The sequence below is a fragment of the Cetorhinus maximus genome, chromosome 21 (assembly GCF_964194155.1).
Source record: "Cetorhinus maximus chromosome 21, sCetMax3.hap1.1, whole genome shotgun sequence".
Lineage (NCBI taxonomy): Eukaryota > Metazoa > Chordata > Chondrichthyes > Lamniformes > Cetorhinidae > Cetorhinus > Cetorhinus maximus.
The window spans coordinates 65,854,305-65,878,738 of NC_135899.1; the positions used below are offsets into that span (position 1 = coordinate 65,854,305).

The window sequence follows — 24,434 nt, forward strand, 5'->3', positions numbered from 1 at the left end:
GTATTATTTTTTCAATTTACTTGGTATGACAGAACAACAAACACATGAGAGCATTTATCAGACAAAAGTAACTACATTAGTTATTTACAAATGAAAGCACAAAGAAGCAGCAAAACTGTTTTGGCTATTCCACAACTGTAAAATAACCCTATATGTCCTTTGCTATATTTACATGGCATTTAATTAATTACCCTTTTAACTCTTCAGATGAAGTAAAGATAATTTTGCAGCACAAAATTCCTCAATAAACTTTTGTTCAATAATACCTATTTTTACGGTCTTCCTAAATCACTTTTGAGGTGAACCATCTGTTCCAGAACTTAGTATCACTAAAACTCTGCTTTAAAAATGTATTCTTCTCTTGATCTCCAATTTGATCAAATTTAGTGAAATCCATTATCATTACCGTGCCATTGAGACAATGAACGAAGGCATATATTCCACCTCAAAACTGCATGTGACAGCTGGCTAGCTATCTTAAATCCGTAATAGCAACAATGAATTACCTTTGTGTTCAGAATTCCCATCTGGATCCATTCTGTATTTATTGCTATTGTCATTGAGATAAACATCAGTCATTTGCAGGCTATCCAATAGTAAGAGTTGGATAACATAAGTAATGAATAATTGCTGGCTTTGTGGAATTTAGTGGATTGTATTGTCGTAACATCACAACAGACGTTTCGTGAGAGCCATGTCTTGTGCTAGAGACTAGTGATTTAGATTCAGTAATTAACTGAATTTTGTATCCCAGCACTATATAAATCTTAATCCAGAGTGGAATCCACTCTGGAAACAGAAAACTTAGAACTAAAACTTGCCTGAGGAGAAAACAAAATGGCAGAATCTGAGATTTTTCAAGAGTATCTGTGTGAAAACTTTCACAGACCAGTATGAAGTTACCAAGTGACCAGAATATCTAATTACAGTATGACAAATTTACATCAGTGAAACCCATTGTAAATCTGGGAATCAACATTTATAATGGAGAAAAAACTGACACAGTGTGCCTAAAACATGATCTAGGAAGTCGGGCGATGCAGGCAGGAATATATTGATAGATATATTGATGTTTTATATGTCTTTTTGTGCAGAGATGCTATTATATTGATTTTGGTGCTATGTTCCCTTTAGGCATTGCAAGAAGACATGCAGTCACATGCTGCTGCTGTAGAGGATGTGACCAAAGCTACAGAACGTTTTTTGGAGGATAATCAGGGGAAGCTAGATTCTGAAGAACTGGCAACAGTTGAAACGAAACTGCTGGAAGTAAAGGCTCAGCACCAAGTGTTGTGTCAAAGTGCTGAGACACTTCAGAAACAAATAGACAGTGCCTTAACAAAAGCTGTCCAGCAGGAAACTGAAAAGGTAATACGCAGGACCAAATCTGCAGAAGTGCTAAAAATCACTATTGATAGGCTGCTACAAATACCAATCTTGCACTGGAGAATAATACTCAGACAGATACCAGCAGCAAAGGATGCAAATATGGTAGCAGCATTTTAATAATCATGTCCTTGCTGTTTCCTAGCTTTTACAACTGCATGAAAATTGACAATTTGATAATGGAAATACCAAGCCTAGAAATAGTAATTATAGGATTATGAGAGACTGGTCTGTATCAACATACTCTGGATTAGAACATGAGTTTTTTTTATTATCATTTTTGTTCTAAAACATTTAAGTATTAAATGTAGCAAAGTTTTGACAAGTAACATATCTTTCATCAAAACTTCATTGCATCCTCAAATTAACTTAAAAATGTAATTATTATAGGCAAAAACAGTTGAGGAATTTGAAGAAAACAAAGTTAAAATAGATGGTCTTTTGGGGTGGCTCTCAGCCGTGGGACAGGAGGCAGCATCGTGTTCTCATCATGTACTGCTTCAGGAGGAACTGAACTTAAAGCATGAAGATGATGAATTAGATGCATTAAAAAATGATTTACAACTGCAAGGCCAGATTGATGTAATGAATACTGTGGCTGAGATGGGTGTAAGTCTGAGCCAGCAGCAACAGGCATTAAAGGTATGAATACTTCAGTCTGTTTCAGTCTTGTGCACTGTTTAAACAATTGCAGTAACAAATAACAAATCACTGCTATTTTATTATTTTGATCCTTCATATCAAAACAGGAAGAAATTAGAAAATTGGGGGTGTGCATGTGTGTATATTATGTATCTACATACACATGCAAAAATCTTGCTTAAAGAGAATAATTCTGTATATTGACTCCTTGTATCCAAGCATATAATGTTGTTAAACACCTAAGAGGAACTTATAACAAGAATAAAATAAAATCTGGAATAACACAAGCAGCATCTGTGTTTCCAGAATTTTCTGTTTTTGTGTTTCAGATTTCCATCATCTGCGATATTTTGCTTGTTACTTGTTAATTTATTACCACTCCTCTTCCAAGTATACCAACTGTGAAGTTCTATTTCCCATCAACACAATTTTCCTTTGTCCTTTTAACTTGTTCACATTTATTGCGGTCCCCTTCCCTTCTTGTTAGGTTCTAATCACACGTGAGTTTTTATAGAATATTTTGAATGCTTCAGACTGAATTTTTGGGCCCTCGGGAGGCAAGCCAGCCTGCCGGTTTCCTGACCCCATTACTGAGGCTGATGCTGAATCAGGGGCTGGGAAGACCACCTGCCCCACAGGCAGGCAGTTAGACCTATTAAGAACCTTGTTAACCAGGGATTAAAGAGGCTGACTAAGATTTTCCAATCTGACCCCAGTTTCCCAATGTGAAGGACAAGCAGTTCAACTGCCTGCAGCCAGGCTACCAACACAGGCTGGGTTGCCAGTGCTGCAGGCAGGCCTATCTCCCTGCTTGGGTCCAGATGCAGCCAAAGGCCGTGTGCACAGGGATCTCTCCCCACCTCCCCAGTGCTACAAATTTTACACAATAATCTTCCATGGGTTTTTACAGTTGATATGCTGTAAAATCCAATGCACAAGTCAGGCTTTTACATAGGTTTAGAAATTTCCAAACCTTTGGAGGGGACATTTGAAAGGAAAATTAATCTTTCACTGCCCTGGGCTTTAATTTCATTCATGAGTGACTGCTTCATTGTACACGCATTGATGCTCTATGCACAGTTGCTTCCCTGTCTTTTGGTGTGGTGTCACTTCAAATAAGTGCTTTTAAAGACAAGAGAATGAAATAAAATGATCATACATTAAACACTCAGAAGTCAATCTTATTTATTTTTGAATATGGTAGCCAGTACATTACCAGAGAAAATTAAATTTCCAAATGCCAAGATATGAATGTGATATTTTGGACTTTTAGTAAGAGGTATTTTATCAGCTCTGATAAAAAGACTGAAACTGAAGGTTGCTTATTTGGTAAGGAAGCATGGACAAACTTCAGTATGAGAGCTGATTTTATGTAGTCAGATTATTTATGCATTTTATTGTAGTGGGACATGAACTCTCAACATGGTTCCTTGAAACTAAATAACACCTATTTTAAACTTGCTTACTGAATCACAAGAAGCAGTAATAATACTAAACATTTTACAATCTCAGTATATTAACTTAAAGTATTGATTGGTTGTGTGCTGGGCATGATTATATAAATTAAGGTTTCATAATTGAAGCAAACCTTTACGAGATCAGTATTTGTTTAATGTCTGGTCATTATTTACTGAAGTTTAGTAAATCAGCAGGACTTAGGTATCATATTTCAATTGGTCTCAAGCTAAAGAAAAGACTTAGATCCCTGAGACAAATTTAGGATAATGAAAATGAGCTTTTTTCTTTTCGTACACAATTGCATTATTTTTCTTCAGGCCCGACATGAAAAATTGTTATCACAACAGCAAGCTTTCATATTGGCGACACAGTCAGCTCAGTCCTTCCTGGACAAGCATGGCCATAACCTCTCACCAGAAGAGAGAGAGCGATTGCAGAGTAACCTGAATGAGCTGAAAGTACAGTTTGAGACAGCACTTTTGCAGGCAGAAACTCAACTGAAACATGTTCAGGCCCTGCAAGAAGAACTGCAAAAATTTCTAAAAGGTGGGTGAAGGAATCACTTTGTTTTCCAAGCAAGTGTATATACTGTGAGCTGTAAAGAATTGTAAATAAAATTATATGAAGCACTGGTTTTGAATAGCATGATTTGGAATTATTCCAGGATAGAATGAATTTTCAATAATTTGGGACCTTTTTGGTGGTCTCCAACACTCCAAAACATAAATATCGGTTTATTGCAGCATTTTTTTTATTAGCAAATTATTTAATCTTTATTATTTGATAACCTTTTTTTAAAAATTTTTTTTAAATAGACCATGGTGAATTTGAGGCCTGGCTAATCCAATCTGAGAGTGAACTTGAAGAGATAAAAGTTGGAGAAATGGACACCGATTCATTACAAATCAAACTGCAGAGACAGAAGAGTTTCTGTGAGGATATTATTTCTCATAAAGGGGATTTAAGATATGTCACAATCTCTGGACAAAAGGTCCTGGACACCGCAAATGTCTTTGCCAAAACCATTGCAAGTGAAAATTTTAAGCCCCCAATTGACCCCTCTACTACCAGCATACTAGTGAAGGACAAGTTGGAAGATGCCAAAAATCGCTATAGCACACTTCATTCCAAAGTAAGATATCTTTCATTTTCTAAATGTAAAGGTATTTAATGTCGTAGACTGTATTTTAAAATTCCAGTAAAACTCAAGCTCAATCAGTTTGGATATGTGGTTAGATACATGTTGGAAGCCCTCGTCTTCTGTGAGGTCTGGTTTGTTCAGTAGTCTAGTAAATAATGGGCATGGGACACAATAAACTATTATTGAATGAGGCTGTTCGTTGTGATCATCTTAAGTGATCCAACTCATTTCAATTAGATACAGACCACTGCAGCAAAGAATAGCAACCTGGTACATAAGATTTAATTTTCTGGGAAGTATAATTGTGGCAGATTGAGCATCAAAGGAATTGAAGCCAGAACAGATCTTATTCAACATATTGAGGCAATTGTTGAGCCTCTGGTCACAAATTAACTCACTTTCACAAATGCATTGTTGCACTCAATTTGAAAATTAGGCAGTTAGAATTTTTGAGAGATTTTTTTGTACCTGCTAAATGCCCCCATGTAAATCAAAGAATGATCTTTTCTTCCCTTTTAAGGTAAGAGCTGATTGATGGAGTGGAATAGAACACATTTCACTCTGGGCAAGCATTGTGCACTCCCAGCTCTGTTACAGCGTAGTGTAAAGCCCATCTCTTTCTGCTGTCCAATGGCTGAGAGCCACCCTAAAAGACCATCTATTTTAACCTTGTTCTCTTCAAATTCCTCTGTTCCTTTTAGTTGTAATAATGAAATGATTATTTCTTGATAGGTTAGGTTGGAGAAGCTGGGGTTGTTCTCCTTGGAGCAAAGGAGATTGAGGGGAAATTTGATAGAAGTTTACAAGATAGTTTTAGAGAGAAACATAGAAAATAGGAGCAGGAGTATGTCATTTGGCTCTTCAAGCCTACTCCACCATTCAGTATGATCATGGCTAAACCTCTATTTCAATGCCATAGTCCTCTCTCTAGAGAATTCCACAGGTTCACCAACCTCTGAGTGAAGAAGTTTCTCCTCATCTCAGTCCTAAATGACCTACCCTGTTTCCTGAGACTGTGACCCCTTGTTCTAGCCCCCAGCCAGAGGAAACATCATCCTTGCATCCAGTCTGTTCAGCCCTGTCAGAATTTTACACGTTTCAATGAGATCCCCTCTCATTCTTCTAAACGCCAGTAAATACATATTTGTTGGCCCAATCTCTCCTCATATGACAATCCTGCCATCCCAAGAATCAGTCTGGTGAACCTTCAGTGCACTCCCTCTATGGCAAGGATATCGTTTCTTAGGTAAGGAGACCAAAACTGCACGCAATACTCCAGGTGTGGTCTCACCAAGGCCCTGTACAGCTGCAGTAAGACCATCCTTGCTCCTGTACTCAAGTCCTCTCGCAATGAAGGCCAACATACCATTTGCCTTCTTAACTGCTTGCTGCACTTGTGTGCTTGCTTTCAGTGATTGGTGTACAAGGACACCCAGGCCCCTTTATACATCAACACTTCCCAATCAATCATCATTTAAATAGTACTCTGCCATTCTGTTTTTCCTACTGAAGTGGATAACTTCACACTTATCCACGTTATATTGCATCTGCCATGTATTTGCCCACTCACTCAACTTATCTAAATCACCTTGAAGCCTCTTAACATTCTCCTCATCACTCACATTCCCACCAAGTTTTGTCATCAGCAAATTTGGAAATATTACATTTGGTTCCCTCACCCAAATCATTGGCATATATTGTGAATAGCTGGGACCTAAGCACTGATCCTTGTGCTACCCCACTAGTCACCGCCTGCCACTCTGAAAAAGACCTGTTTATTCCTGCTCTCTGTTTCCTGTCTGCTAACCAATTTTTAATCCATGTCAATATATTACCCCCAATCCCATGTGCTTTAATTTTGTGTACTGACCTCTTATGTGGGACTTTATCAGAAGCTTCTTGCAAATCCAAATACACCACATCCAGTGGTTCTCCCATATCTATTCTGTTAGTTACGTCCTCAACAATCCGCAGTAGGTTTGTCAAACATGATTTCCCTTTCATAAATCCCTGTTGACTTTGTCTAATCCCATTAATATTTTCTAAGTGTCCTGTTATCACATCCTTTATAATACTCTACTGATGTTAGGCTAACTGGTCTGCAATTCCCTGTTTTCTCCCTCCCTCCTATTTTAAGTAGTGGGGTTACGTTTACCACCCTCCAATCTGCCGGGACTGTTGCAAAATTCTATAGATTCTGGAAGATAACAACCAACGTATCCGTTATTTCCATCGTCACATCCTTTAGTACTCTGGGATGTCGATTATCAGGCCCTGGCTTTCAGTCCCATTCATTTCTCCAGCATATTTTTTAGTAACACTGATTTCCTTCAATTCCTCCTCCTTACTAGACCCTTGGTTCCCTAGCATTTCTGGGAAGCTACTTGTATCTTCCTCCATGAAGACAGAAATAAAATAGTTGTTTAATTGCTCTGCCATTTCCTTGTTTTCTATTATAAATTCTCCTGTTTCAGACTGTAAGGGACCTACATTTGTCTTCGCTAATCTTTTTCTTTTTACATACTGACAGAAGCTTTTACAATCCGCTTTTATGTTCCTTGCAAGTTTACTCTCATACTTAATTTTTCCCCTCTTAATCAATCGCATGGTCCTCCTTTGCTGAATTCTAAACTGCTCCCAATCCTCAGGTTTGCCGCTTTTTCTAGCAACTTTGTGACTCCTTTGGATCTAATACTATCCTTAATTTCTTTTGTTAGCCATGATTGGGCCGCTTTTCCTGTTGCATTTTTTCCTGTTGAAAGAATGTATTACAGTTGCAATGCATATGGTCACTCCTTAACTGTTAGCCATTGCCTATCCACCATCATGCCTTTTAATGAAGTTCCCCAATCTATCTTAGCCAACTCATGCCTCTTACCTTTGCAGTTTCCTTTGTTTAGATTTACGACCCTAGTTTCGGATTGGACTACTTCACATTCCATCCTAATGAAGAATTCTATCATGTTATGGTCACCGTTCCCTAAAGGGCCCCGCACAGCAAGATTATTAATTAACCCCTTCTCATTGCACAGTACCAAATCTAGGATAGCCTGTTCCCCAGTTGGTTCCTCGACGTACTGGTCTAAAAAAAACTGTCTGGTACATGCTCCAGGAATCCATCCGCCACAGGATTATTGCTAATTTGGTTTGCCCAGTCTATATGTAGATTAAAGTCACCCATGATTACTGTAGTACCGTTGTTAGATAACATATCTAATTTCCTGTTTGATGCCGTCCCTACCACTACCGTTTGGAGGCCTATGGACGACACCCACTGATGTTTTCTGTCCCTTGTTGCTTCTTAGCTCTGATTCTGATTCTACATCTAGATTTTCTGAGCCAATATCTTCTCTCACTATTGCACTGATTTAATCCTTCGCTAACAATGCCACCCCACCCCCATTTCCTTTTTGCCTGTCCTTCCGAAATAACGAGTACCCTTGGATATTCAGTTGCCAGCCTTGGTCACCCTCCAGCCATGTCTCCGTAATCACAATCAAAACATACCCGTTTAAGCTGCTTGTGTCAATTTGTCTACCTTATTGCGAATGCTTCGTTCATTCAGATACAGTGCCTTTAGACTTTTCTTTTTAACATTTTTACACATATTTCTTTGTACCATGCCCTATTTGCTGCTTGCAATTGTTTCCTCTGCCTTCCACTTTTGCTTTCTACTTTTCTGTCTTTCATTCCTATCTTTGTTTCCCTCTTATGTCTTCCCACTCAGGTTCCCATCCCTCTGCCATTCTAGTTTAAGCCCCACCACGGTACTAGTGAATACCCCTACAAATATATTGGTCCTGGTCCTGCTGGGGTGCAACCCGTCCAGATTGTGCAGGTCCCATTTTCCCCAGAATCGGTCCTAGTGCCTCAGGAACCTAAATACACCCCTCCCGCACAATCTCTCCAGTCACACATTCATCTGGTCTATTCTCGTATTCCTGATCTCACTAGCATGTGGCACTGGGAGTAATCCTGAGATTACTACCTTTTGAGGTCCTGCTTGTTAATTTATTTACTAGCTCCTTATATTCTGCTTTCAGGATATCAGCCCTCTTTTCACGTATGTTATTTGTACCAATATGGACCACAACCTCTAGGTGTTCACCCTCCCCCTTCAGAATGTCCTGCAGCTGCTCAGTGACATCCTTGACCCGAGCACCAGGGAGGCACCATACCATTCTGATGTCTCAACTGCTGCCGCAGAAATGTCTTACCTGTTCCCCTTACTATAGAATCCCCTATCACTATTGCTCTCCCACTTTTTTTTTCTCCCCTACTGTGCCACTGAGCCTCTCGTGGTGCCACGCTCTTGGCTGCACTCCCCTGAGAAACCACCTCCCCAGTAGTATCCAAAACAGAAAATCTGTTAGAGAGGGAGATGGACCCAGGGTCCACTACCCCCCTAGTGCTTTTACTCTGTCTGACTGTCACCCATTCCTTTTCTGCCTACACGCTCTTTACCTGTGGTGTGACCATCTCACTGTACGTGCTATCAATGAAGACCTAATCCTTGCAGATATTCCACAGTGACTCCAGCCACAGTTCCAACTCAGAAACGCGGATTTTGAGTAGCTGCAGCTAGAGACACTTCCTGCTCACATGGTCACCCTGGACACTGGAAGCTTTCTGACTGCCCACATCACAGGAGGAGCATTCCACATGGCTGAGCTGCCCTGCCATGACTTATCCTTAAATTGCTCCCTTTACTTTTACTTCCTCTAATTTAGAGTATATTAAGGACAGTAGAAATACTCGCCAGATCCTACTTACCAAGGCCACTACTCTTCTTTCTGAGAAAAAGTAGAAAATGAAAGGATCACCTACTTCCCTCTTCCCCGAACTCCCTCACTCATCAAACTCCAACTTAAGCACTCTAATGCAGCCCAAAGCAACACTCCAGTACAGACCAGGTAAGGTAGAAAAATAAAATCTGTTCCCTTTAGCTGCTGACACAGGACCAAGGGGACAGATTTTAAGATTTTAGGCAACAAGCTCAGGGTGGGTATGTGAGGAAGAACTTTCTTAACACAGTGACTGCTAATGATCTGGAGCACTGCCTATGGGGGTGGTTGAAGCAGAGACAAGCAATGCTTTCAAAAGGAAATTGGATTGGGATGCGACTGACTGGATGGCTCTCCAGAGAGCCAACATGAAATCAATGGGCTGAATGTTCCTGTGCCAAATTGACTTTGAATCTATCGGCAATTTGTCTCAGCGCAACCTCAGATAAGCAATCCACCACCACTCATTTCTTATTTCACACACCAAATATCTGAAAGCTTTTCTGAAAGAAATTGTCAATTTGTGCCAATTCGGGACATTTTAATGGGATTCTTGGCACTAACACAAATATGCCTTTCATCCCATCAGTCTAAAGTTGACTTGAATGCATGCAGGCCCCAGAAATGAATCCAAGGCAGTATCCAATCATGTTGTAAAATGTTTGTCCTCAGAATGCTGCTTTCATGACTTGATTCTACATCAACTATAAAGCGCATCTTGTTTGAATAGCATTAATTATCTTTCCTATTTCCATCTGTAGACAGTGGACAGAAGTTATGCCACATTTGTCAGATTAGTTTATTTTACTATTTCCCATCTCTTTTAAGTTTACCATTGAAAGGTCACTATGATTTCAACAGCTGTTTCAGGTGGCAGTTACTTCCTTGGTGGATCTCATGTTTAGTGTGGTAGCACTTCATGGCTTCCTGCCTATTTTCTTCACTTTTGTGCATATCCAATAGAATAAATATAACATTTTAAGGATTAAATGTATCATTTAAAATATGCATTGAAGTAAATTAAAAGTAAATTGGTGAAATTAACCTTAGCCAATCTTGCCTGCCAGTGGTCCACAATTTTCCACCTATGAAGTCTGAACTCAAAGTTGGCCCCAAAACTGTTAAAAGATTATGTAGATATCTATATGATATGCAATGTTAAGTTCCAGGAGTTTCAAACCTACTGGCTTGAGTGCCCATGCTGAATTGATAGTAGCCATTTGTCTAGTCCAGTACCTCTGGTTGCTCAGCACTGTCATTAATTTGTTCTGAGCACTCAAAATCTGTTATTGCTTTAAGTTTAAGCAAGAAACTTCCCTAATGCACAGTTCTCCATGCCAACCAGTAACAAGATAGTGTGTCACCTCCGATTTTCCATCCAAGCTATCTATACCAATGTTTGTCAATGTAAAGTTGGTTGTCAAATGAAGAGTCAACCTTGATCCTCTGCTTTGAGATTTTATGCTGTTTCATTCCTCAACAAATTTGGTACTATTATTCAGAAACCCTTGTTCCATTCTTCAGGGTGGTTCTTTTTGAAGATGACGACATTGTAATGGCACTCTAGGCACCCTGTGCTTTTAAATGGCTTGAGTTGGGCCTGTGACATTCTGTACGATGTTGCTAGCTACTTCATCATTCTTAAAGTACTGTACTTGGTTTGGGCAATTGTCTTTCAACCATTAATATCTCCACTGAAAACCTGGAAGCACACAGCATTTTGCTTCTGTGGATTTGCAGTGATATATGGGTTGGCAGCACCAGAGTGCTCTTTGCAGAAGGCTGAGAATTTTATGTGCTCAGATGTTTGAAATCACTTCCTCCCAACAGACATCACAACTTTTTTTCTTAATTCTTTCATGGGATGTGGGTGTTGCTGGCAAGGCTGGCTTTTGTTGCCCATCCCTAATTGCCCTTGAACTTAGTGGCTTGGTGGGTTACTTCAGCGGGAAATTAAGAGTCAACGACGTTGCTGTGGATCTGGAGTCACATGTGGGCCAGAATTGGTAAGGATGGCAGATTTCATTCCCTAAAGGACATTAGTGAACCAGATTGGTTTTTTACAACAGCCGATGATAGTTGTCATGGTCACCAGCACTGACTAGTTTTATGAATTGGATTCAAATTCCAACACTTGCCATGGTGGAATTTGAGCCCATATCCCCAGAGCATTAGTCTGGGCCTCTGGATTACTAGTCCAGTGACATTGCCACTACCCTAACTCCCCCAGCTGAACCTGAATATCACCACCTTGAGGAGAAGGCTTTTCCGTTCAGTGCATGAGAGTCAGGTTTTCCAAACAGGTAATCTAATCAATTCATTACTGAGGCAGAGTCTTGAAAATATTCAACCTCCTTTTCCCCACAAGAACTTTCAAGTGAGGTGAATCAGTGGGGAGTATCTTCTGAGCAAAGACCCTTTCATCCTTTCCAGGAAGTCAAGATTATGGAACCCCTTGCTTCCTTTGGTCTTCCCTTCCGCAATTTACAAACTTTTAAACCCAATTACTTCTAGTTTCATCATATTGGATGGGAGATACTCAAAAGGTTGGTAGTGATCAAAGTAGAAAAGTCATCCCATTCCAGAAAAGAGACACCCTAAGTTACTGGGGAAATAAGGGTGGAAAATTATGGAGGCTTTGACCATAATTTTCTGACCCTCCTTGCGTATCAGGTGGTGCCAGAGGACTGAAGGATTGCAAATGTTACCCCCATGTCCAAAAGTGAGCGAGGGATAACCCAGCAGGTATAGGTCAGTTAGCCTTACACCAGCAGTGGGAAAACTTTGAGCCAATAATCTAGGGCAGACTTAATTGGTATTATAAAAAGGATTGGCTAATAAATGAAAGTCAGCCCAGGAAGAGATAAAACCATATAGTTTTTGACTAACTTGATCGATCATTTTGAAGTAACGGAGAGGATTGATGAGGCTACTGCAATTGAGGTTGTGTGTATCAACTTTCAAAAGGTGTTTGATAAAGTACCATATAATAGATTGATTCACAAAATTGAAGCCTTTGGACTTTAATTTTGTGAGGGTAATAGTGCACATTTGTTTGGGTAATAGTGCACATTTGTTTTTCAGACTGGAGGGAATTATAAAGTAGTGTTCTAACCACTGCTCTTTTTAATAAATATTAATGACCTTGCCTTGGGTATCTAGTGGCAGAAGGGTCAGTACCCAATGATTTAAGGTAATTGGAAAAAGAAGCACAGGCACCATGAGGAAACGCTCCCTTTGCGCAAAAAGTTGTGATCTGGAACGCATTGTCTGAAAGAGTTGTGGAAGCAGATTCATTAATAACTTTCAAAAGGGAACTGGATAAGAAATTGATAGGGAGAAAATTGCAGAGCTATTGGTAAGAACAGAGGAATGGGACTAATTGGATAGTTCTACTAAAGAGCTGTAGCACTGGTGTGATGGCTTTAATGCCCTCCTTTTGTCTTGCATACAAACATACAAACAGGAGTAGGCCATGCGGCCCCTTGAGCCTGCTCCTCCTTTTAATAAGATGGCTGATCTGATAGTAACCTCAAATCTGCACCCTGCCTACCCCCAATAACCTAACCCACCCTGTCAAGGCCCCTCAGGATCTTATGTTTCAACCAAGTCACCTCTTACTCTTCTAAACTCCAGCGGATACAAGCCTAGCCACTCCAACCTTTCCTCATAAGACAACCTGCCCATTCCAGGTATTAGTCTGGTAAACCTTTTCTGAACTGCTTCCAATGCATTTACATCCCTCCTTAAATAAGGTGACCAATACTCTACACAGTACTCCAGATGTGGTCTCACAAGTCTTCTGTATAACTGAAGCATAACCTCCCTACTTTTGTATTCAGTTCCTTTCACAATAAATGATAACATTCTATTGGCTTTCCTAATTACTTGTCTTGTATCACTCACTGATTCCATGATCTTCTCTTTTACTCTGCTCACTTTTTTGTTGGCGCACAATGAACCTTGCCTTTTCATTTCTAGTTCTCAAAGATATTGATGCAGGAAACACCTTATGCTGTGTTATGATTGATTGCCACACATTATTGTTTAAGCAATGTACTTTCTTGACATACCTTGGATAGGTTGGACACTTGTTGCATGAGACAAATCTGGCATATGCCACCAAAATTGCTGATTTTAAACATCCATATTATTATTTGCTTGGTTCACAGTGCAATAAACTTGGTTCTCACCTGACCAACATGTTGGAGAAATACCAGCATTTCCAAGAGATTGCCAATGGGCTGGATTTGTGGCTAGAGAACTTAGAGACAACTGGAGAAAAACTTCTGTCAGAAACAATTTCTTCTGATCCGCAAAGCCTGCAGATGCAGCTTGAGAATATCAAGGTAAATCAAATTCACATATATGTAAAATCCTTTATTCAAATTATAGGCAAAACTATGAATTCAAAATATTTTGAATATGGACCACGAGCAAAGAGGGTAATTTAACTAGAAAAGCAGGTAGGTTTGGGGTTGGGTGGGAGATTGAAAAGCTTAACGGCTGAAATAGGAACCCAAATCAGCTCGGAGCCATCACATCCAGTTTTAACAGAGACAGGATGATGGGCTGGTGCCCATTTTACCCTTATGAGGTGGGTTGATGGTTGAATGCAGGCTGAGTGCTTCTAATTTTTAGTGTCTATTCTTAACCCATGTGAACCTAGTAAAAGGAGATGAAAGTAAAAGTGCCTTCACAGCATTAGTTTTGGGCCAGGAAGAACAGAAGTATTTCCACCAGGTCCAACAAGCTAATCTATAAAGCGCACACTAGCACCACCTCCACCACTTCCACAATCTCTCACTGACAGCATCCGCGTGATTGCTGAATCCCCCAGTCACACACTCCGACACCCCTCCTTGTCTCTTCCTGACCATCCTCCACCCCCAAGATTACCCTTGAACCTTCCCAACCACACTGTACCCACACAAACCACCCATCCTCCCCCGACACCCTGCATATCCTACCGCCATCAACCAGTAAACTTTCAGTCGTTTTTGGAGAACTCCCCACCTGGCAGACAAGTAAGCCTATTGATCAAGCTTACTTTTGGGTGGGGAACTGTTTATATAAAAAAAGATGCATGCTTTGGAGTTAAAATTCCACGCTGCTCCTGATTGTTAACGCCCCCGCCTTGTTCTGAAACCCTGCCCAGTAAATATTGTTTTCAATTCATGAAGTACATTAATTCGTAAATTTCTGAAAATGTAATTTTCTGTTCTATTCGCTCAAGATGTGAGGTGATGTTTTTACTGCAGGATGGAGTAAGTATTTTCACATCAGCAGTGTGGCATGAAGATGTAACCCACGATCTTCCTTAGTTTCTCCTGCTTTGTAGTGGCCACAGAGTGGGAGAAGCTAGAAGTAATTCATCCCATTAAAGTATCAAGCAAAATAATTTTGCATTATTGTGTGGTAAAAGACCCATGGTTTCCAGAAATCTTATAAAAGCAAAATTCAAGGGCTGAATTTTCCCCCCGTTGAGGGGGAAGTTGATGGGTGGCTGGCGCATGTGGGCACGCTTCCGATCGGCACCCTCAATCGGAGACGCAGTGCCATTTTATGGGGGAGGGCCAATTAAGGCCCGCCCACCGTGACGTCCGCAGGGAAGCGCTATGCGCTCCCTGTGCAGGCTGGGGGGAATCCCTAAAATTGAGAGTGCGCTCTTTCGCGCATGCGCACAAAAGAGCGCACTCATCTCTTTGAGGCTAAGTGCTGCCTCAGGGAGATCGGCTCTACTTTCAACAATATTAAAAATAGAAATAAAACTTCCCTTACATGTTGCCTCATGTGACAATGTCACGTGAGCTGGGACATGTTCATAATTTCCATAACAACTTTATTAAAATTTTTAAAACCCGACATGAAACGCCATCCCGCCAGTGGATGAGGTTTCATGTTTTTTCTAGTTGCCACCGGGGCTCCTGGCCTGCCCGCCAGCCTTAAAGTTGGACGGGCAGGTCCTTTAATTGCTTAATTGATCCTGTCAATGGCTTCAATTGGCCATTGACAGGTCGGCGGATGCGCAGCTGATTTTGCTGCGCCCCCACCTTCCTGAAAATTTAAATGGGGCGGGGTGACATCGGGAGTTCTGCCTGATGTCATCCTGCGTCATTTCACGCGTCAGCGAGCGGGCCCTGCCCCTGCTCGCCGACAGTAAAGTCCTGCCCCAAGAGTTGGAAATGCTCATAGTTTTAGTGTTTTTGTTTTTTTTTCCAGATTTCATTTCTCTGCAGCAATTGTCCAGTACAGATGCTTCTTGATTGGGAGGCTATAGAATTCAACTTTAGATGGAGGGCTGAGACTTTGAGCATATATGCTTTTGTGGCCTTTGTACTACAACAACAACTTGCATTTATATAGCACCTTTAATGTAATAAAACATCACAAGCCATTTCACAGCAGTGTTGTCAGACATAATTTGACACTGAACCAGATAAGGAAATAAAACAGGTGACCTGAAGTTTGGCCAAGAGGTGTCTTAAAGGAGAGAGAGGTAGAGGAGCAGAGGATTTTAGGGATGGAATTCCAGAGCTTGGGACCTCGACGGCTGAAGGCATAGCTGTCAATGGTGGAGCTATTAAAATTGGGATGGACAAAGATTTTGTGGGGCTGGAGGTGGTTACGGAGATAGGAAGGAACAAGGCCATGGAGGTAAAAGAGACCCAAAATGGCATGCCACTCAGACAAATTATATATTTTCTTTCTAATTTTGGCTTGGTCTGTGTCCTTTATTAAATTTACATGCAATGCATAAGGAATTTAAAAGCTGCAGTTAATTTCATTTCCCTGCCTTAAGTCAATACAAATGTTGCAAGGTTTGTTCAGTTGCCTTTCAACGTTACATGATTGTGAGAGGATCCAAGTCACATGATTGAAAAATGAAGAAAATTGCTCTATGATTGGTTCAGATATTTGTAAGACTGACGATTCATTTTTTAAGTGATTTGTCAGTTATTTAAATTGAAGAAGCTGAACTGATGTTCCGAGGGTATTTATGTAACATAAGTATTTAAGTGAGGCTGAAATACAAGAAAAGACTAGTGTATCAAGTATTAATTCAAAATAATAGCAGATTTAGCATAGAAATTGCAAAGATTTGTTTTCTTTTAATGGAACCAAAGCAATATACTTTCTGCTATAAATATGTGCTATATTTCTTAAATAAATTCCTTTGATAGTCAAATTTTGAAATGGTCAATGATGTGATGCTGTACCCCTTTTCATAGATGGAAAAACCTATGGAGCTTTAGAATAATTCCACTAACTATCATTATCTCATTGGGAGGGGTGGGATGGTTCATTTTAGTTCTCTATAAACACTAGCTTATTATTTTTATTGCCTGTATATGGTGCATGGAGAGAAGGGGCATATTTTCTGTTGAAGACATCTGGCTTATAAAAATGAGGATACCCAATGAACCTTCATTTTTATCATTTCAAAAGAACCACTTTCTGATTCAAGTGTCAGCTTGGTTCATTTTTATAGCACACTTTGAGTATAAATGTTGGGTTCAAGACCATCCCCAGGACTTGAGAGTGCAAAATTTAGGTTTACATATTATTGCAATATTAAGGAAATGCTGCACTGACAGAGATGCATACTTTGGTTGATGCATTAAACTTTCCACCTGTTTTGGTCGTTCAATTTAACATTAATCTTATGACACTATTCAAACAAGAGCAAGGGAGTCCTCATGGTATCCTGACCAACATTCTCCTCTCAGCTAACATCAAAAAAGATAATGACCAGATCTGTGTTCTTTGCACAAAAAAAACTTTGTGATTACGCATGCATCAGTCACTATATTACAAAGTAATTTATCGTATGTTTTAAGACATTTCAGAGATGTGATTAAGTGCTACTAAATGCAAGACACTCTTGATATTTTTTTCTGGCTGATTACTTTTAATGCTTTTACTGTGGTCTCTCTGGGAGTTTTGTTGGTGAGATAAAAATTTCTAACCTGTAATAACTTTAGATCAATTAAATCAATTGTAGTTTCACTGTATTTGATATGTAAATTCAAACTATCCAGTTAAGAGATGAGTTAATTTCTTTCTTTTGTAAATACTGTGGCAAAATGCTCTGTATCTAATTTTCCACTTGCTTTCCTGGTGGTTTTAGTGATTAAGGCAGGGCTGTCTCCAGTTGTGTTGTACATGTTGCCTGTAGCTAGGGGAAGCTGCAGCACTGCAGAAGATTTCTATTTTGATTTTGCTTATTTGTGCTTTTTAAAATAAAGTACCTATACTTGAATTTTTTACTGAGAAATTGTTGAAACTTTTTCAAACTAATTGCATTTATGGATTACGAAGTTTCATATATTGCATTTTTTCTGCTGGTCATCTGTGTATTTTTCTTTGAATAGTCTGCTAGCATATTTAACAGTCTAGAATTCCATCTGGTTTGCACTCTTGGATGCTACAGCAAAGTTTAAGAGCCATGTGTATGATTTCATATCTATAAATATTGGTAATAACTTGCTTCTAAATGTCCCCAGTAAATGTGGTTCTTTGAGAAAGGTTTAATTGTTTTTTAGTAAGTTTGGAATAGGTCCTTTTAAATTTTAGCAAAGCTAGAATAATATACAAGCTTGTCAGGATAATTGTGATACCCTAATGTGGAATTTTGTCTGTCCATAAATAACACACATTATTACAGGCAAATCTATCACCTGTGTAAATTACCTCCCAAGATTTCCCTAATACTGAAGAGCCAGAAGAGGTCTGGCAGCAGAATTCTGCACTTAATGGCTTATTTAACTTCTCTAGTTTGTGATTTTTATATGAGATGCACATTATCAAAAGTTTTTTTTTTACTCTGGGATATAGGCTTGGCTGGGACTTATTATCTATTCCTATTTGCCCAACTGAGCACTTTGCCACTCCACTTCAGAGGGCAGTTAAGAGTCAGCTGATTTGGTATAAGACTGGAGTCACATAAAGGCCAAACTGGGAAAGGTGTAAGGATATTAGAGTATTCTCAGACATCAAATATGCTGATAAATGCTTTCTTTTGTCTGTAAAACAATTATGACAAATCCAGATTTTCTAACTGGTATTTTAAAACTGATAATCACCTGTTTATTTAATTTTAAAAGATTTACTGCCAGCACTAAAATAATGGCACTTGGAAAATCCATGTCACAGATCTTTACATTCTTTGGCAATTTTCTCCCCATTTTCTCTGAAGGCTCCTGTAGGCAACAGCCTCTTCAATATTTTTGCCCAAATGGCTGTTCTGCACTGTGAATGTGTGCGTCAGCAGATTATAGCAGTGGTGTCAAAATGTTGCCCTACTAAATACCCAAATACAAATAATCACGCACACAATGGATGTCAATCAGAAGCCCAGGTCCTTGCTAATTTTTCCCTCCCTGGCCAAAGGGAGTTGAGACTTTTTAAAGCACTTTTACAGAAAGGGCCTTGTATTTTGTATGGCAGAGCAGTGATCCATCAGGCCATCAGAGCAGCAATGTGATACTTGAAACAGAACAAAGGATTGATTTAGTTGAAATTTTATCATATATAAATCGTTATTAAATAAAAGTCAAATACAACCCCATAATAACAAACACTTATTTATTAATGACTGGTGACACTCATGTGAAATGCCTTGAGAAACCTTATAGGTTAAATGCAGAATATTAATGCACATCGCCATTGTAGTTTGCTGGAATTTGCCTCTAACTTTTGGAGCTGTTCAAATTGTGTTTAGTGAACATTACTGTAGATTTTATTTACTTTGTTTTTGCATTTTATGTGGCACTGTAAATAAGCAGTGTTACAGATGTAATTCTTGCGGTTAATTATTAATTTGTATTCTGGATGTCTCACTGTGCAGTTGTGTAATTACAGGTGCTTCAGGGAGATTTAGCTGAACATCAAGTCACTGTAGATAAGTTACAGAAAGCAGCAAAATCATTACTGTCCTTGAATGATGACCTTATTCCAAACCAGGATCAAATTCAACAAAGAACAGGTAGAGTTTTCAACAGTTTATACCAAAATGTAGTTCTCCAATTATAAGTATGAGAAAACAACACCTCACATCAGCAATTACTACAAGTTTCTTCATTACTTGCACTTAATATGAACTATCCACTGAGCTTTCTAAATCATGTTCTTAGAAATTTGCTGTAGTTGACGGTTTCAAATATGTTCATTTATTTTCATAAGGCAGCTCATGAATCTGATGCAAATAGCTAAGTGTCACATGAACAATGACTGGAAAACTTGAAGAAAATACAACTGTTTCAGATTAAAGAATTTGTACAATTAAAGACTACATTTAAACAAATTACTATAATATTTTATAAGGTGCAATAATATTTCAGAGAAGCAATGTTCAGTATGAAATTTAACCTAATAGGAGGTTGTAGTGATCCAGGCAAATATGCCAGAGTCCCCTTGGTATTGCATAACACATATTTACTGAATGATGTCTTTGCTGCAGTGGCACATAGTTCAAGTGTTAAGTCGTTTGAAAGTACTGCAGTAAGAAGTACATCAATCATTTAGAATTGTTGAGTTAATCCTACCTAGTTTGGAGATGATGAAAATGAAAACAGCACCAAATGGGACTTTCTGCAGGGAATCTCTCAATCACAGTAACATGTTGGCACTAAATTAATGAAGCAACTAATTATGTCAGAGTAATGCTGTTCCAGCCAACCATTCCCAAAAGCCTAAGGTGATTCATTGGAAACCAGAATAACTTTCACATCATAACAAAAATAAATACTGGGAATCTGAAACAAAAGCAAAAAAAAATGATGCAAGTATGCATTTCTCTCAGCAGCTAAAAATAATAAAGGTAAGTTAATATCAATAATAATATTCAGTTTTTGTCTGTTTGCACTGTTTTGATTGGTCAGTTTAGGGGGTGGGTCTGCATGTGGGTTTATTTGGTGGGCGGTACCTGGCACACGCAGAAGCACATCGGCCATGCAGAGGACCAGGAAAGCATGACGGACATGCTGCCAATGGTTGATGGCAGGGTGGGGGAGTTGGTGGAGAACAAAAAGGGGGAAATGAGGGGAGCCCAAAAACAAAGTTACCCTTGGCTGGAGAGACCTTTTCTGTGAGAAATGGAATGGGCATGGCAAGACTGGGATGGAGATGGCCTCGGAGCAATGGAAGGAATGGGATGGGGATGACATGAGAGGAATTGCATGGGAGGGATGGAGGGGGAGGCAGTGGCATTGTGGTAATGTCACTGGACTAGTAATCCAGAGGCCAGGCTAATTCTCTGGGGACATGGGTTCAATACTCACCATGGCAACTGGTGGAATTTAAATTCAACTAATAAATCTAGAATTAAAAGCTAGTCTCAGTAATGGTGATGTGCGAGGAATTGTATGGGAAGGATGGAATGGTAAAAGTGGGGTGGAGATGCCCTCCAATGGTGATGATATGAGAGGAATGACATAGGAACCACTGTTGATTGTCATAAAAACCCACCTGGTTCACTAATGCCCTTTAGGGAAGGAAATCTGCCATCCCGACCTGGTCTGGTCTACATGTGACTCCAGACCCACTACAATATGGTTAACTCTTAAATGCCCATGGAAAAAGATTAGTACGCCACTGAGTTGTATCAAACCGTAGCAAGTTGATCAGGAAACAAACTGGAAAGACCACCCGGCATTCAACCTAGGCACACCCAGCCGTCAACCCTGCAAACTCTTCCTTACTAACATCTGGGGGCTTGTGCCAAAAACTAGTCAAGCAACACCCTGACATAGTCACGCCTTATAGAAAATATCCCAGACACCATTATCACCATCCCTGGGTATGCCCTGAACCACTGACAGATCGATCCATTAGAGGTGGCGGCACAATGATATACATTCGGGAGGGAGGCGCTTTGGGAGTCCTCAACATTGACTCTGGACCTCTGAAATCTAATGGCATCAGGTCAGACATAGGCAAGGAAACCTCCTGCTGATTACCACCTACTGTGCCCCCATCCATCCCCCCCTCAACTGATGATACATACTCCTCCATGCTGAAGACTGCTTGAAAGAAGCACTGGGGGTGGCAAGGGCGCAGAATATACTCTGGCTGGGGGGCTTCAATGTCCATCACCAAGAATGGCTGGCTCAGTCGCACCACTACTGACCGAACTGGCCGATTCCCGAAGGTCATAGCTGCTAGACTGGGTCTGCAGCAGGTAGTGAGGGAACCAAGAGGAGGGAAAAACTACTTGACCTCATCCTCACCAATCCTCCTGTCACCAGTGCATCTGCATTTGTACATGACAGTATCATTAGGAGTGACCAGCACACAGTCCTTTTGGAGATAAAGTCCTATTGTCACATTGAGGATATCCTCCATTGTATTGTGTGGCACTATCACCGTGCTATATGGGATGGATTTGAAACAGATCTAGAAACTCAAAATCTGGGCATCCATGAGGCGCTGTGAGCCATCAGCAGCAGCAGAATTGTGCTCAACCATAATCTGTAACTGCATGGCCCAGCATATCCCCCACTCTGCCATTACTGTCAAGCCGGGGGATCAATCCTGGTTCAATGAAGAGTGCAGGAGAGCATGCCAGAATCAACATCAGGCATACCTAACAATGAGGTGTCAACCCGATGAAGCTACAACACAGGCTTACTTGCATGCCAAACAATGGAAGCTGCGCTCAATAGACAGACCTAAGCGATCCCACAACCAACAGATCAGATCTAAGCTCTGCAGTCCTGCCACATCCAGTCGGGAATGGTGGTGGACAATTAAGTAACTTACTGGAAGAGGAGGCTCCATAAATATCCCCATCCTCAATGATGGGGGAGCTCAGCACATCAGTGCAAAAGGTGAGGCTGAAGCATTTGCAACCATTTTTGCCCAGAAGCGCTGAGTGGATGACCTATCTCGGCGTCCTCTTGAGTTCCCCAGCATCACGGATGCCAGTCTTCAGCCAATTCAATTCACTCCACGTAATATCAAGAACGGCTGAAGGCACTTGATACTTCAAAGGCTATGAGCCCCGACAACATCCTGGTAACAGTACCGAAGACTTCTGCTCCAGAACCTGCCGCGTCCCTCGCCAAGTTATTTGAGTACAGCTACAACACTAGCATCTACCTGCACTGTGGGAAAACTGCACAAGTAGGTCCTGTTCACAAAAGGCAGGACAAACCCAACCCAGCCAATTACTGCCCCATACAGTTCATCAGCAAAGTGATGGAAGGTATCATCGACAGTGCTATCAAACAGCACTTAGCATAACCTGCTCATTGACACTCAGTTTGGGCTCTGCCAGGGCCGCTCAGTTCCTGAACTCATTACAGCTTTTGCCCAAACATGGACAAAAGAGCGGAACTCCAGAGGTGAGGTGAGAGTGCCTGCCTTGATATCAAGGCAGCATTTGACCAAGTGTGGCATCAAGGAGCCCTAGTAAAACTGGAGCCAATGCGAATCGGGAAAGGTATCCACAGGTTGGAGTCATACCTCACACAAAGGAAAATGGCTGCGGTTGTTGGAGGTCAATCATCTCAGTCCTGAGACATCGCTGCAGCATTTTCTCAGAGTAATGTCCTAGGCCCGTCTCCAGCTGCTCCATCAATGACCTTCTCTCCATCACAAGGTCAGAAGTCGGGATGCTTGCTGATTGTGCATTGTTCAGAACCACTTGCAACTCCTCGGATACTGAAGCAGTTAATGCCCAAATACCACAAGACTGGACAACATTCAAGCATGTGTCAAGCAACATTCGCACATCACGATTTTTATTTATTTCCATTTTCTATTTTTGTTTCCTAACTTCTGAGTTAGCTGCAATTTATATTGTTTGTTTGACAAATCGGTTTTTCTTCTACATTGCTTATAGAAGTGAATATATCATAATTAATAAAAGTGTGAATCACTATTATCTAGTGATTATTATTTGATAACCCTCATAATTGTGTCAATCACCATCAGACATCAACTGCATAGCTATCAGTATCCACTGTGGTAACTGCTGAAAGGATCTGTGCATGACATAGTTTCCAGTTTGAAAATAGTGGGTGCCCAGAGATGGCTTCAAGAGATATTTATAAATTGTTCTTTCAGTTTATATCATATGCATACCTTGATTAATATACTTTAGTTCTGAAGAAGAGTCATATTGGACTCTAAACGTTAACTCTGTTTCTCTCTCCACTGATGCTGTCAGACCTACTGAGTTTTTCCAGCACTTTGTTTCTATTTCAGATCTCCAGCAACTGCAGTATTTTGCTTCAGTTCCCTCATTTTGCTCTTCTTTTCTGACACGCTAATCTCCTTTCCCTCATTGATCTTCCCATCTCCCTCCCTTTCTCTTATACTCCATTTCCATTTCTCCTTCCTTCCCTTTCCTTTCCTTTCCTTCCTTCCTTCCCCTCTTTCCTTTCCTTCCCTTCCTTCCTTCCCCTCTTTCCTTCCCTTCCTTCCTTCCCCTCTTTCCTTTCCTTCCCCTCTTTCCTTCCTTCCTTCCTTTCCCTTCACCTTTCCCTATTATCCTCCCTCTCCCCGCTCTGTCCTTTATTCTCCCTCTTGTCCCTCCTCCTCCTTCTCTATTCCCTTCCTTTAAAAATTGATTGAAAGCACAAAATGAAATTCACTATCAATTATTCACCTTTTGTTACTGGCTTAATCAGAAATTTTGTCCCAAATCGGAAAAAAAACTGCTTTTACCAAAACTCAAGCTTTAAATGATAAATGCAACTAAGTGTTACCATCACAAAACCTTGTGTTCCTTTTTAGATTCTATCACACAGAGATATAAGAACTTGTCCCAGGTGGTGTCAGAACGCAATGAGAAGGTGCAAATGTCAATTGCTCAGTCCCAAAATGTTCAGGAAGGCTTGGATAACTTACTGGACTGGTTGGAAGACGTTGAAAAGAATATGAAAAATCAGGATAATTTATTAGTGTCATCTGCTGCCATACAAGACACCCTTGCCCAAAACACTGTGAGTTCTCTTTCAAACATTTGCTTTTCAGAGCAGTCAAGCTATGCATTAATGGTGATGTCGTAACTTTAT

At 40.3% G+C, this 24,434-nt stretch overlaps 1 protein-coding gene across 4 annotated transcripts in view; it reads left to right on the forward strand.

Annotated features, from left to right (window-relative positions):
* Positions 1-24,434, forward strand: part of LOC144695942 (microtubule-actin cross-linking factor 1-like) — a 554,471-nt gene that overhangs the window by 361,151 nt on the left and 168,886 nt on the right. For all 4 annotated transcript variants that reach the window (XM_078567039.1, XM_078567041.1, XM_078567037.1 and 1 more), the window contains 7 exons: positions 1,135-1,368; positions 1,777-2,028; positions 3,804-4,032; positions 4,302-4,618; positions 13,584-13,760; positions 19,276-19,399; positions 24,154-24,362. In XM_078567039.1, the coding sequence (XP_078423165.1) occupies positions 1,135-1,368; positions 1,777-2,028; positions 3,804-4,032; positions 4,302-4,618; positions 13,584-13,760; positions 19,276-19,399; positions 24,154-24,362 (1,542 nt within the window). The remainder of the gene's footprint in view (positions 1-1,134; positions 1,369-1,776; positions 2,029-3,803; positions 4,033-4,301; positions 4,619-13,583; positions 13,761-19,275; positions 19,400-24,153; positions 24,363-24,434) is intronic.